At 41.2% G+C, this 14,782-nt stretch overlaps 1 protein-coding gene across 1 annotated transcript in view; it reads left to right on the forward strand.

Moving 5' to 3' along the window:
- The first annotated feature begins 13,664 nt into the window (after nucleotides 1-13,664).
- NiPp1 (nuclear inhibitor of protein phosphatase 1) overlaps nucleotides 13,665-14,782 on the forward strand; it is a 191,103-nt gene continuing 189,985 nt past the window's right edge. Inside the window, exon 1 of the mRNA XM_071675812.1 lies at nucleotides 13,665-13,753. Within this exon, the coding sequence (XP_071531913.1) occupies nucleotides 13,671-13,753 (83 nt within the window). The 5' untranslated portion in view covers nucleotides 13,665-13,670. The remainder of the gene's footprint in view (nucleotides 13,754-14,782) is intronic.

Here is a 14,782-nt window from a genome sequence, read left to right on the forward strand (position 1 = left end):
GAGTGATGAGAGTAGGTGAGCCTGGAAAGGAGACTTGTGTGAGGAAATACCAGGAGAGATTGAGTGAAGAATGGCAAAAGGGCAGAGCAAATGACGTAAACGGAGAGGGTGGGGGGGGATGGGATGTATTTCGGGAGGCAGTGATGGCTTGCACAAAAGATGCTTGTGGCATGAGAAAGTTGGGAGGTGAACAGATTAGAAAGGGTAGTGAATGGTGGGATAAAGAAGTAAGATTGTTAGTAAAAGAGAAGAGTGAGGCATTTGGATGATTTTTGCAGGGAAGCAGTGCAAATGACTGGGAGATTTATAAGAGAAAGCAGTAGGAGGTCAAGAGAAAGGTGCAAGAGGTGAAAAAGAGGGAAAATGAGAGTTGGGTGAGAGAGTATCATTAAATTTTAGGGAGAAAAAAAAGATATTTTGGAAGGAGGTAAATAAAGTGCATAAGACGAGAGAACAAATGGGAACATTGGTGAAGGGGGCAAATGGGAAGGTAGTAACAAGTAGTGGTGAAGTGAGGAGATGGAGCAAGTATTTTGAAGGTTTATTGAATGTTTGATGATAGAGTGGCAGATATAGGGTGTTTTGGTCGAGGTGGTGTGCGAAGTGAGAGGGTCAGGGAGAACGGTTGGTAAACAGAGAAGAGGTAGTGAAAGCTTTGCGAAAGATGAAAGGTGGCAAGGCAGCGGGTTTGGATGGTACTGCAGTGAAATTTATTAGAAAGGGGGTGACTGTGTTGTTGATTGGTTGGTAAGGATAGTTATTGTATGTATGGTTCATGGGGAAGTGCCTGAGGATTGGTGGAATGCATGCGGAGTGCCATTGTACAAATACAAAGGGGATAAAGGTGAGTATTTAAATTACAGAGGTATAAGTTTGTTGAGTATTCCTTGGAAATTATATGGGAGGGTATTGATTGAGAGGGTAAAGGCATGTACAGAGCATCAGATTGGGGAAGAGCAGTGTGGTTTCAGAAGTGTAGAGGATGTGTGAATCAGGTGTTTGCTTTGAAGAATGTATGTGAGAAATACTTAGAAAAACAGATATATTTGTATGTAGCATTTATGGATCTGGAGAAGGCATATGATAGTGTTGATAGAGATGCTTTGTGAAAAGTTTTAAGAGTATATGGTGTGGGAGATAAGTTGCTAGAAGCAGTGAAAAGTTTTTACCAAGGATGTAAGGCATGTGTACAAGTAGGAAGAGAGGAAAGTGATTGGTTCCCAGTGAATGCTGATTTGCGGCATGGGTGCTTGATGTCTCCATGGTTGTTTAATTTGTTTATGGATGGGATGGTTAGGGAGGTGAATGCAAGAGTATTGGAGATAGGGGCAAGTATGCAGTCTGTTGTGGATTGGAGATAGGGGCAAGTATGCAGTCTGTTGTGGATGAGGGGGCTTGGGAAGTCAGTTGTTGTTCGTTGATGATACAGCACTGGTTGGTGATTTGGGTTTGAAACTGCAGAAGTTGCTGATCAAGTTTGGTAAAGTGTGTGAAAGAAGAAAGTTGAGAATAAATGTGAATAAGAGCAAGGTTGTTAGGTTCAGTAAGGTTGAGGGACAAGTTAACTGGGAGTTAAGTTAGAATGGAGAAAAACTGGAGGAAGTAAAGTATTGTAGATATCTGGGAGTGGACTTAGCAGTGGATGGAACCATGGAAGCGGAAGTGAGTCACAGGGTGGGGGAGGGAGCGAAGCTTCTAGGAGCGTTAGAATGTGTGGAAGGCAAGAATGTTATCTCTGAGAGCAAAAACTGAGTATGTTTGAAGGAATAGTGGTTCCAACAATGTTATACGGTTGTAGAACATGGGGTTGTATGGAGGAGGGTGGATGTGTTGGAAATGAAATGTTTGAGGACAGTATGTGGTGAGGTGGTTTGATCAAGTAAGTAATGAAAGGGTAAGAGAGATGTGTGGTAATAAAACAAGTGAAGTTGAGAGAGCAGAAGAGGGTGTATTGAAATGGTATCCACATATGGAGAGAATGAGTGAGGAAAGATTGACAAAGAGGATATATGTATCAGAGGTGGAAGGAACCAGGAGAAGCAGGAGACCAAACTGGAGGTGGAAGGATGCAGTGAAAAAGATTTAGAGCAATCGGGGCCTGAACATACAAGAGAGTGAAAGGCGTGCAAGGAATAGAGTGAATTGGAACAATGTGTTATACCGGGATGGACATGCTGTCAATGGAATGAACCAGACCATGTGAAGCATCTGGGGTAAACTATAGAAAGGTCTGTGGGGCCTGGAAGTGGAAAGGGAGCTGTGGTTTCGGTGCATTACATATGACAGCTAGAGGCTGAGTGTGAACAAATATGGCTTTTTTTTTCTTTTGTGTGCCCCTGGTGCTACGTTGCTGTTGTGGTGGGGGATGCTACTTCATGTTTAGCGAGTGGTGACGAGAATGGATGAAGGCAGCAAGTACGAATATGTATATTTCTGTGTATGTATACGTTGAAATGTATATGTATGTATATGTGCGTGTGTTGGCATTTATGTATGTATATGAGTATGTGGGTGGCTTGGGCCATTTCTCATCTGTTTCCTTGTGCCACCTCGCTAACGCATTCCTCACGTGTCGTAGAAGGCAACTAAAGGGGACGGGAGCCAGAAACCCTCCCCTCCTTGTATTTTAACTTTCTGAAATGGGAAACAGAAGAAGGAGTCAGGCGGGGAGTGCTCATCCTCCTCGAAGGATCAGATTGGGGTGTCTAAATGTGTGTGGATGTAACCAAGATGAGAAAAAAGGAGAGATAGGTAGTATGTTTGAGGAAAGGAACCTGGATGTTTTGGCTCCGAGTGAAACGAAGCTCAAGGGTAAAGGGGAAGAGTGGTTTGGGAATGTCTTGGGAGTAAATTCAGGGGTTAGTGAGAGGAGAAGAGCAACGGAAGGAGCAGCACTACTCCTGAAACAGGAGTTGTGGGAGTATGTGATTGAATGTAAGAAAGTAAATTCTAGATTGATATGGGTAAAACTGAAAGTTGATGGAGAGAGATGGGTCATTATTGGTGCATATGCACCTGGGCATGAGGAGAAAGATCATGAGAGGCAAGTGTTTTGGGAGCAGCTGAATGAGTGTGTTAGTAGTTTTGATGCATGAGACTGGGTTATAGTGATTGGTAATTTGAATGCAAAGGTGAGTAATGTGGCAGTTGAGGGAATAATTGGTGTACGTGGGGTGTTTAGTGTTGTAAATGGAAATGGTGAAGAGCTTGTAGATTCATGTGCTGAAAAAGGACTGGTGATTGGGAATACCTGGTTTAAAAAGTGGGATATACATAAGTATATGTATGTAAGTAGGAGAGATGGCCAGAGAGCATTATTGGATTGTGTGTTAATTGATAGGCGTGCGAAAGAGAGACTTTCGGATGTTAATGTGCTGAGAGGTGCAACTGGAGGGATGTCTGATCATTATCTTGTGGAGGCGAAGGTGAAGATTTGTAGGGGTTTTCAGAAAGGAAGAGAGAATGTTGGGGTGAAGAGAGTTAGTGAGCTTGGGAAGGAGACTTGTGTGAGGAAGTACCAGGAGAGACTGAGTTCAGAATGGAAAAAGGTGAGAACAAAGGAGGTAAGGGGAGTGGGGGAGGAATAGGATGTATTTAGGGAAGCAGTGATGGCTTGCGCAAAAGATGCTTGTGGCATGAGAAGCGTGGGAGGTGGGTTGATTAGAAAGGGTAGTGAGTGGTGGGATGAAGAAATAAGATTATTAGTGAAAGAGAAGAGAGAGGCATTTGGACGATTTTTGCAGGGAAAAAATGGAAATGAGTGGGAGATGTATAAAAGAAAGAAGCAGGAGGTCAAGAAAAAGGTGCAAGGGGTGAAAAAGAGGGCAAATGAGAGTTGGGGTGAGAGAGTATCATTAAATTTTAGGGAGAATAAAAAGATGTTCTGGAAGGAGGTAAATAGAGTGCGTAAGACAAGGGAGCAAATGGGAACTTCAGTGAAGGGGGCTAATGGGGAGGTGATAACAAGTAGTGGAGATGTGAGAAGGAGATGGAGTGAGTATTTTGAAGGTTTGTTGAATGTGTTTGACGATAGAGTGGCAGATATAGGGTGTTTTGGTCGAGGTGGTGTGCAAAGTGAGAGGGTTAGGGAAAATGATTTGGTAAACAGAGAAGAGGTAGTAAAAGCTTTGTGGAAGATGAAAGCTGGCAAGGCAGCAGGTTTGGATGGTATTGCAGTGGAATTTATTAAAAAAGGGGGTGACTGTATTGTTGACTGGTTGGTAAGGTTATTTAATGTATGTATGGTTCATGGTGAGGTGCCTGAGGATTAGCGGAATGCTTGCGTAGTGCCATTGTACAAAGGCAAAGGGGATGAGAGTGAGTGCTCAAATTACAGAGGTATAAGTTTGTTGAGTATTCCTGGTAAATTATATGGGAGGGTATTGATTGAGAGGGTGAAGGCATGTACAGAGCATCAGATTGGGGAGGAGCAGTGTGGTTTCAGAAGTGGTAGAGGATGTGTGGATCAGGTGTTTGCTTTGAGGAATGTATGTGAGAAATACTTAGAAAAGCAAATGGATTTGTATGTAGCATTTATGGATTGGAGAAGGCATATGATAGAGTTGATAGAGATGCTTTGTGGAAGGTATTAAGAATATATGGTATGGGAGGCAAGTTGTTAGAAGCAGTGAAAAGTTTTTATCGAGGATGTAAGGCACATGTACGTGTAGGAAGAGAGGAAAGTGATTGGTTCTCAGTGAATGTAGGTTTGTGGCAGGGGTGTGTGATGTCTCCATGGTTGTTTAATTTGTTTATGGATGGGGTTGTTAGGGAGGTGAATGCAAGAGTTCTGGAAAGAGAGGCAAGTATGCAGTCTGTTGTGGATGAGAGAGCTTGGGAAGTGAGTCAGTTGTTGTTTGCTGATGATACAGCGCTGGTTGCTGATTCATGTGAGAAACTGCAGAAGCTGATGACTGAGTTTGGTAAAGTGTGTGAAAGAAGAAAGTTAAGAGTAAATGTGAATAAGAGCAAGGTTATTAGGTACAGTAGGGTTGGAGGCCAAGTCAATTGGGAGGTAAGTTTGAATGGAGAAAAACTGGAGGAAGTAAAGTGTTTTAGATATCTGGGAGTGGATCTGGCAGTGGATGGAACCATGGAAGCGGAAGTGAATCATAGGGTGGGGGAGGGGGCGAAAATTCTGGGAGCCTTGAAGAATGTGTGGAAGTCGAGAACATTATCTCGGAAAGCAAAAATGGGTATGTTTGAAGGAATAGTGGTTCCAACAATGATGTATGGTTGCGAGGTGTGGGCTGTGGATAGAGTTGTGTGCAGGAGGGTGGATATGCTGGAAATGAGATGTTTGAGGACAATATGTGGTGTGAGGTGGTTTGATCGAGTAAGTAATGTAAGGGTAAGAGAGATGTGTGGAAATAAAAAGAGTGTGGTTGAGAGAGCAGAAGAGGGTGTTTTGAAATGGTTTGGTCACATGGAGAGAATGAGTGAGGAAAGATTAACCAAGAGGATATATGTGTCAGAGGTGAAGGGAACAAGAAGTGGGAGACCAAATTTTAGGTGGAAAGATGGAGTGAAAAAGATTTTGAGTGATCGGGGCCTAAACATGCAGGAGGGTGAAAGGCGTGCAAGGAATAGAGTAAATTGGAACGATGTGGTATACCGGGGTCGACGTGCTGTCAGTGGATTGAACCAGTGCATGTGAAGCATCTGGGGGAAACCATGGAAAGTTCTGTGGGGCCTGGATGTGGAAAGGGAGCTGTGGTTTTGGTGCATTATTACATGACAGCTAGAGACTGAGTGTGAACGAATGGGGCCTTTGTTGTCTTTTCCTAGCGCTACCTCGCACACATGAGGGGGGGGGGGGTGTTATTCTATGTGTGGCAGGGTGGCGATGGGAATGAATAAAGGCAGACCGTATGAATTGTGTACGTGTATATATGTATATGTCTGTGTGTGTATATATATGTGTACATTGAGATGTATAGGTATGTATATTTGCGTGTGTGGACGTGTATGTATATACATGTGTATGTGGGTGGGTTGGGCCATTCTTTCGTCTGTTTCCTTGTGCTACCTCGCTAACGTGGGCCTTTGTTGTCTTTTCCTAGCGCTACCTCGCACACATGAGGGGGGAGGGGGTTGTTATTCCATGTGTGGCGGGGTGGCGATGGGAATAAATAAAGGCAGACAGAGTGAATTGTGTACATGTGTATATGTGTATACGTCTGTGTGTGTATATATATGTGTACATTGAGATGTATAGGTATGTATATTTGCGTGTGTGGACGTGTATGTATATACATACATGTATATGTGGGTGGGTTGGGCCATTCTTTCGTCTGTTTCCTTGCGCTACCTCGCTAATGCGGGAGACAGCGACAAAGAAAAAAAATGAATATAAATGAATATATATGTGTGTGTGTGTGTGTGTGTGAGTATTATTTCGTTAATGGGATTATCTTGATAAGGGCTTGAGCTGCTTGTGACTTCTAGGCTAACGTAAAAAGAAAAAAAAAGCAACAGCAGTAAGCAGAAAATGTTAGTGATGCGGAGATTGGCTTAATTACACACCACCTTTTTTAATCTGATACAGCCTTCCTCTCTGTCATTGAATTAAATCTTTCATCTAAATGTTGAGTTTGACATGCATCTTCATACCAGGATAATTGTTGTCGTGTCCAAAGTCTCTAAATGGCTTCAAAATGGGTTAGTATGGTTATTGGAAAATGTTGGTCATGGAATGGCCTTGCATTCTCAATGCACTTGCAGAATTAACTCCTTATTGACTTGTGGTGACTACATGATGTATGGTTGTATGCATTCATTTTCACTTAAGTCCTGCCCAAAAATTTATATGGCTGTATTTCCTATGGAAGGAAGAATTTTGTGTGTTGGTTATCCAGACTTCTTATTTCTCCAATATTGTGCTAAATGAATTATTCTGTATAATGATATTGTAAAGAAACATGAAGTTAGAAGGCATAGTTTATTCCAGAAGTGATGTTGGCAGGTAAGATTTTGGTCAGTCTTACACAAAATGCGAGAGGGCTTAAAACCATAAAAGTTCATGTTTTCCTGATATCTAAGATTGGTTCATATTCATTTTGTTTGGGAAAAAGATGTGAAGGTAGTGTTTTCATACTTGATCTCTGTTTCCCACTCCAACAAGGTACCATGATGAACAGACGAAGAAAGGCTGCATTCACTGGCATTTATTCTCTGTCATATGTAATTCGTGACTATATTTTGGTAAAAGATATATTGTACCATTTTTAACTCTGTAAAGAAATAATGCAGGTCTAGAACCACCCCAGATGAGAGCAGTACTCCATACAAGGATGAATTAATCCTTTGTATAAACGGAGCAACTGTTTGGAAGAAAAGAAGTTTTAACATTAAACAGGACACTCGGTTTCTAAGCAATTCCCGAAATGTGGGGTTTTCAAGAAAGAGTGGATGTTACTGTAATACCAAGTAAGCTCATAAAGTCAAGATGGAACTGCAGAACCTTCAAGAGATGAGAGTTGAGGCGTTTTCGACAGAGATGGTTGGAAATAGAGCCTTTCAGGCATTAAACTTGACTAGATTTCGTGTACCCCACTGAGTTATTCTGTCCAAGTCTGGGTTTCTGTAGGAAATTGTGCCAGGATGAGATGAAGTGAGAGTGTATGAGTGCATTTGATTTGTGAGAGAAAATGATTGAAAAAAAGAAAAAGTGTAGGGGACAGGAGAGAACCTTGAGGGATACTGCTGTTGATTTTTTTTAAGTATTTTTATTATACTTTCATCATTTACCGCATCAGCGAAGTAGGGCCAGGAAACAGACGAAGAATGGTCCATCCACTCAAACACACACACACACACACATTTATGTATTTATTTATAATTTGCTGTCTCTCGCATTAGTGAGGTAGCACAAGGAAACAGACGAAAGAATGGCCTAACCCACCCACATACACATGTATATACATATATGTCCACACACGCACATATAAATACCTATACATTTCATCGTATCCATATATATATATATATATATATATATTGACAGCATGTTGACCCCAGTATACCACATCGTTCCAATTCACTCTACTCCTAAGACACCTTTCACCCTCCTCCATGTTCAGGCCCCAATCGCTCAAAATCTTTTTCACTCCATCCTTCCACCTCTGATTTGGCCTTCCACTTCTCCTCGTTCCCTCCACCTCTGACACATATATCCTCTTTGTCAATCTTTCCTCACTCATTCTCTCCATGTGACCAAACCATATCAAAACACCCTCTTCTGCTTTCTCAACCACACACTTTTTACTACCACACATCTCTCACCCTTTCATTACTTACTCGATCAAACCACATCACACCACATAGTCTTCAAATATCTCGTTTCCTACACATCCACCCTCCTCCACACAACCCTATCTATAACCCACACCTTGCAACCATATAACATTGTTAGAACCACTATTCCTTCAAAGATACCCATTTTTGCTTTCCGAGATAATGTTCTTGCCTTCTACACATTCATCAACACTCCCAGAACCCCCCCCCCCCCCCAAACACACACACACACACACACTGTGACTCGCTTCCGCTTCCATTGTTCCATCTGTTGCCAAATCCACTCCCAGATATCTAAAACACTTCACTTCCTCCAGTTTTTCTCCATTCAAACTTACCTCCCGTTTGACTTGTCCCTCAACCCTACTGTACCGAATAACCTTGCTCATATTCACATTTACTGTCAGCTTTCTTTTTTCACACACTTTACCAAACTCAGTCATCAGCGTCTGCAGTTTCTCAGCCACCAGCACTATATTAGCAAACAACTCACTCTCATCCACAACAGACTGCATACTTGCTCCTCTTTCCAAAACTCTTGCATCTTCCTAATCGTACTCTTGCCTTACATCCTCGATAAAAACTTTTCACTGCTTGTAGCAACTTGCCTCCCACACCATATACTCTTAATACATTCCACAAAGCATCTCTATCAACTCATTCATATGCCTTCTCCATTTGTTTTCTTAGTATTTCTCACGTACATTCTTCAAAGCAAACACCTGATCCACACATCCTCTGCCACTTCTGAAACTACACTGCTCTTTCCCAATCTGATGCTTTGTACATGCCTTCACCCTCTCAATCAGTACCCTCCCATACAATTTCCCAGGAACACTCGACAAACTTATACCTCTGTAATTTGAACACTCGCCTTTATCCCCTTTGCCTTTGTACAATGGCACTATGCATGCTTTCCGCCAATCCTCAGGCACTTCACCATGAGCCATACATACATTGAATATCCTCACAAACCAGTCACCCCCTTTTTTTGATAAATTCCACTGCAATACCATCCAAACCCGCAGCCTTGCCAGCTTTCATCTTCCACAAAGCTTTCACTACCTCTTCTCTGTTTACCGAACCATTCTCCTGACCCTCTTACTTCGCACACCATCCCAACTAAAACAACCTGTATCAGCCACTCTATCATCAAACATATTCAATAAACCTTCAAAATACTCGCTTCATCTTACTTCATCATTACTTATTACCTCCCCATTTGCCCCTTTCACCAATGTTCCCATTTGTTGTCTTACGCACGTTATTTACCTCCTTCCAAAACATCATCTTATTCTCCCTAAAAGTTAATGATACTCTCACACCCCAACTCTCATTTGCCCTCTTTTTCACATTTGTGGAAAGTTTTAAGAGTATATGGTGTGGGAGATAAGTTGCTACAAGCAGTGAAAATTCTTTACCAAGGATGTAAGCCATGTGTAAGAGTAGGAAGAGAGGAATGTGATTGGTTCCCAGTGAATGTTTGTTTGGGGCAGGGGTGTGTGATGTCTCCATGGCTGTTTAATTTGTTTCTGGATGGGGTGGTTAGGTAGGTGAATGCAAGAGTTTTGGAGAGGGGTAAGTATGCATTCTTTTGTGGATGAGAGGGCTTGGGAAGCGAGTCAGTTGTTCGCTGATGATACACTGCTGGTGGCTGATTCGGGTGAGAAACTGCAGAGGTTGGTGACCGAGTTTGGTAAAGTGTGTGAGAGGAGAAAGTTGAGAGTAAATGTGAATAAGAGCAAGGTTATTAGATTCAGTAGGGCGGAGGGTCAAGTTAGTTGGGAGGCAAGTTTGAATGGAGAAAAATTGGAGGAAGTGGTGTTTTAGATATCTAGGAGTGGACTTAGCAGCGGATGGAACCATGGAAGCGTAAATGAGTCACAGAGTGGGGAAGGGGGCTAAGGTTCTGGGAGCGTTGAAGAATGTAGGGAAGGCGAGAACGTTATCTTGGAGGGCAAAATTGGGTATGTTTGAAGGAATAGTGGTTCCAACGATGTTTTATGGTTGCGAGGCATGGGCTATAGATAAGGTTGTGTGGAGGAGGGTGGATGTGTTGGAAATGAAATGTTTGAGAACAATATGTGGTGTGAGGTGGTTTTATTGAGTAAGTAATGAAAGGGTGAGGGAGATGTGTGGAAATAAAAGTGTATGGTTGAGAGAGCAGAAGAGGGTTTGTTGAGGTCGTTTGGACTTTGTCATTAGAGGGTTGCTGACCGCTTCCCTAGGTCCACTCCGAACCGCTACCATACTTCGTTTAATTGATGTTTGGTGCCGTTATTGCAACTTCTGAATCATGTTAACATGCAGCTGTTGATGTGACTAGGGCCAGGTCGTCAGACATGTGTTGGTGTTGCTTGGTCAGCTTGTTGACATATAATGTTTCTGGGTCAGGGAGTGAATAGCTGCTTCAGAATTGTCATCACGCCCACCATGTTCAACTTCGAACCTGAATTGTTCAGATATTCTCAGTTGCTGATGTGTCCTTCTTCCTGATATTTAAATTTCCTGTCTCGGTAATCACATGAACCTGACAACAGATCTGTTCCTCATTATCGCTCGCGGTTGTTGGTTGTAATGTTGAAATAAATGTTTGGAAGACAAGTTGAATAATCACAGGCTGTCATACGCCACTTCAAAAACAACACCGTACTTTATCAAAATAACAGAGCGAATATTTACTCTCACATTTCAACAGGGAAATCACTGATGGTCTCCTCCTGTGATGGTATTAGGTTCACCAGTTAACCATCTGCAATGTGCCGCTGTCGTTGTGGCATGGGAACCTTCAGGGAACACGGACCACTGACTGTCTTGTTACAATGACTGCTCCTGTAACAACTTCTAACTGGGGTTAAGTCATCTTGAGAATCCAACTGCCGAACAGGCTCCCACTGTTGAACACTGTGACTTTAGATGCAAGAACAGAGCTGTTCGATAATTGGATAATTTCCAGCAGCAAAACTAGCTGTCTACTCCGTGTTCACCAGGAACCCCTCAGCCTTCCCTTCATAGATGACGATGCAGCACTAGAAACTGATTACATCTCTGGTTGATCTTCGTAATCATTGGTGTCTATATCACCAACCTAAATGGTAGTCACACCGTACCTCCTACTCGTAGGTGGAAACTCAAACGTGTTCTGCGTAACATGTAAACCTTGATAAAGTGGATCACGGCCAAGGAACATATCAAGAATGGAAAAAATGTGGTAGAAATAAGGTTAATGATGAAATATCCAAAGCTGGTAACAAAATCGATGCTAGTAATAATTCCGGTGTTGAGATCAACTTGCCGATGAATTTGAAAACATCGTTATCGGGCATCACAATTGAGAACCTGTGTAAGCCAGAGATACAAAAGGCTTGGAAATGAATTGTTTATTAGTGGAAAATGTTTAATTCATATCGATAGTGACAAGTCTTCCAGCGTCACTGCAAAACTACTGTCGCCAATATACTAGTCCTCGTGAGGAAGGTGTGCCTTGCGCACCCGTAAATTGTATAAAAGTGTCCATCCCATGGCCAACTGGTCTATAGCCATAATTCACACTCCAAATGGAGTTAATGATCTCAGGGTTGCCACAAAACCCCATGAATCAGACCATTTACAATTCAAACCTCAAAGGGTATCGGCTGCAATTGCTTAAAGCAATGCACCACCACCCTTATCGGTTGATACAGGCAATCGGGTGTAGACATAGTGCGCAAAACGTCTACTGCCATGTAGTCTATACTATACAAAGCCTTATACCTCCTGTAGCTGTTGTACTGAAGACCTTAGTAACGCTTCCTCCTTCCCGCAGTAGGTCCACAGGAATATGGTAACGCCCTCTTCATGCAGTATAAACATGAGAACTCGGTACATTATAGCTTACTCCCACTTGCAGTGCAACATTAGAACTTTTGCAATGCCCCCTCCCGCTTTCAGTATAGCGACGAGACCTCGGTATCGAGTCACCTCACCTATATCAGTACCAGGAGACGCCTCACTTCGCTTCCTTCGCCTACAACAACAATAGCAGGTCGTTCATGAGTTACATTTCTCTGCAAATATCAGTTTAGCATTGTGTTACCCGTGTTTCTAGGTCCTTTAGATTACGACAAATTTGTTGAAAATGAAAGGTTTGAGTTTATCATGTAGTGCGAAGGACATTGATCAAATAAATGGTAGGGTTGGTAGTAAGAAGAGTATAGATGAGATAGCTGAAGAGGATGTGCTGTAAGGGTTTGGACACATGGTGAGGAAGACTAGAGGGAATACATGTCGGAGTAGAGGGATCAACGAAAAAGGTGAAATCAAGGAGAAAGTAGAAGGATGGAGTGAAAGAAGACTTGAGTGTTTGGAGACAACGTGCAAGAATGAAGTTTGATGACGTGATAGGCCAAGGGCTGATTGATCCAAATGGGCCTTTGGTTATGCTTGTTCATGTTCTATACCTAACTTGTAAGATTTTCATCTTGGGTATGAAAACTTTGGGCTGTATAATCAACAAAGGAGGTATATATTCTGAATCAAGTTTAAGCAAGCATGTATTATGGTTTTGGTAACATTGCGGCCCTAGATTCATAAACGAACATTTACATTTCTCCCAAAGAATATGAAGTAGGCTTATATATATATATATATATATATATATATATATATATATATATATATATATATATATATATATATATATGAACCGAAAGTGATGGAATTACTATTTTTTTCACCTCAAAAACTTTCCTTAAACTACTACAAATATGTTTAAAGTAATACCTCATACTTTTACAACTGTGGTTAGAATCTCTAAGCTTTTTAGTGAGTATCAAATCCTGAAGATATATATCTGAGTCAGACGATGTGATATGCAGGTATGCATCATATCTAAAAATTAGGAAGTGTCGTCGAGTTTATTATGAGGGTACGAGAGGATACTCCCTCTTGGTGTGCTTGACCCTCATAAATGACAATCTTCCATCCCCTACTCACGTAAGGAGAGGGATAATTTAGTCATAAGACTCCCATTTCAGAGAAAATATCTTCATGAAAAAAAAATATCTTCATTTGTTCCATCTTTGACCATTGTTACATCAAGGCTAACCTCCGTATGATCAATACATCCTGATTGGTTTAATAGCTAAATTTGCTCAGTTGATAAAGATGAATGATGTTATTACTCATTCTCCAAAACCAAATTGTAAAACGGACTCCGAAAGATTTCAACTTTTCCCTTGTCCTTAAAAGGACACTCGCAGTTTTCAGGGATGTTTAGAGAGAACTGAATTGTTCATTTATTAAGATAAATTTCCCGCGACGGTGATCTTATTAGAAGCAATGGAAGTTTTAATCGCCAGTTCTGGGGGTAATTATGTGTTCAATATTTTAACCCTATGAACTATATTATTAACCCTACGGTCTCTGTCAACAAAGCTTCGCCAGGGAAGATGGCGAACCACTACGAAATTCCAAAGTGGTAGAGTTTCGAATATATTTTGTTAGTTTTGTAACAATGATATCGAAGATCTTAAAAAAGATTATGCATAATATTTAATTGTGTAACCGTTTTTTAATTTTATGTCGTAAAAAGTTTGAGGTAACGGGCATACTCCTGATGTGCTATGGAAGTTACAGCTTGTTCTGTATGATAGTGAAGTTAAGGAGAAATTAGAAGTTCAGGACATCCAGATTTTGTTTTCAGATGTATGCACTTGAAGGAGTTACAGCTAACATGATATTTGTATGCAGTTATTATCACACAAGCTACTGCGGAAGATAAAGCTGCTTTATGAGTAACTTTATTTTAAGGGCACCACAGAAATTACTTTATGATAAGGAAGAAACGCATAACAGTGGATTCCATATATTAGTTAAACTGTATAGGGTAGAGGTTTGACGGACAGGGAAAATTTGGGGTTAATTAAAGTTGGTGAAATACTTAGAATTCAACAGAACATATGAAAGCCATCTAAGGTCTTTTAAGCAACCCAGATTTGTGGTAGAACTGGTTAACTGTGAATTTTCATGACCACCTGAATCACATAAGATGATCAATGATTATTTTGCACTTTTGGTAAGTTATCAGTTTTGCTCTGCATCAAAATTAGCCGTGGAAAATGATTGATTTTGTTCTGTGGTATTTTTATAACATATTGAATGTTAAAAGTTACGGAGCATGATGTGGAGCATTGAATTTTATTATACAAAGGCATTAGTGGTGAGGGTTATGGATATTAGGAAAAATGTGGGAATAATCAGTATTAGAATAAGTAAAACACTTGCAAAATATCAAGAAAACTGTTGGAAACATTTCCTAACTTCCAAAACAACTGAGATTATCGTGATAAGCTTTTGGAGTGAATAGTTCTTTGATGTGACTCTACTTCCAGTGATACAGCTATGCCAAATGTGACTTCACTTGTGATCAAGCCTTGAGCAGGCTGTCTGTTATTACATATATATATAAAGAGAGAGAGAGAGAGTGAATATGTATAAGAGCAAGGTT

The sequence above is a fragment of the Panulirus ornatus genome, chromosome 21, assembly GCF_036320965.1.
Source record: "Panulirus ornatus isolate Po-2019 chromosome 21, ASM3632096v1, whole genome shotgun sequence".
NCBI lineage: Eukaryota > Metazoa > Arthropoda > Malacostraca > Decapoda > Palinuridae > Panulirus > Panulirus ornatus.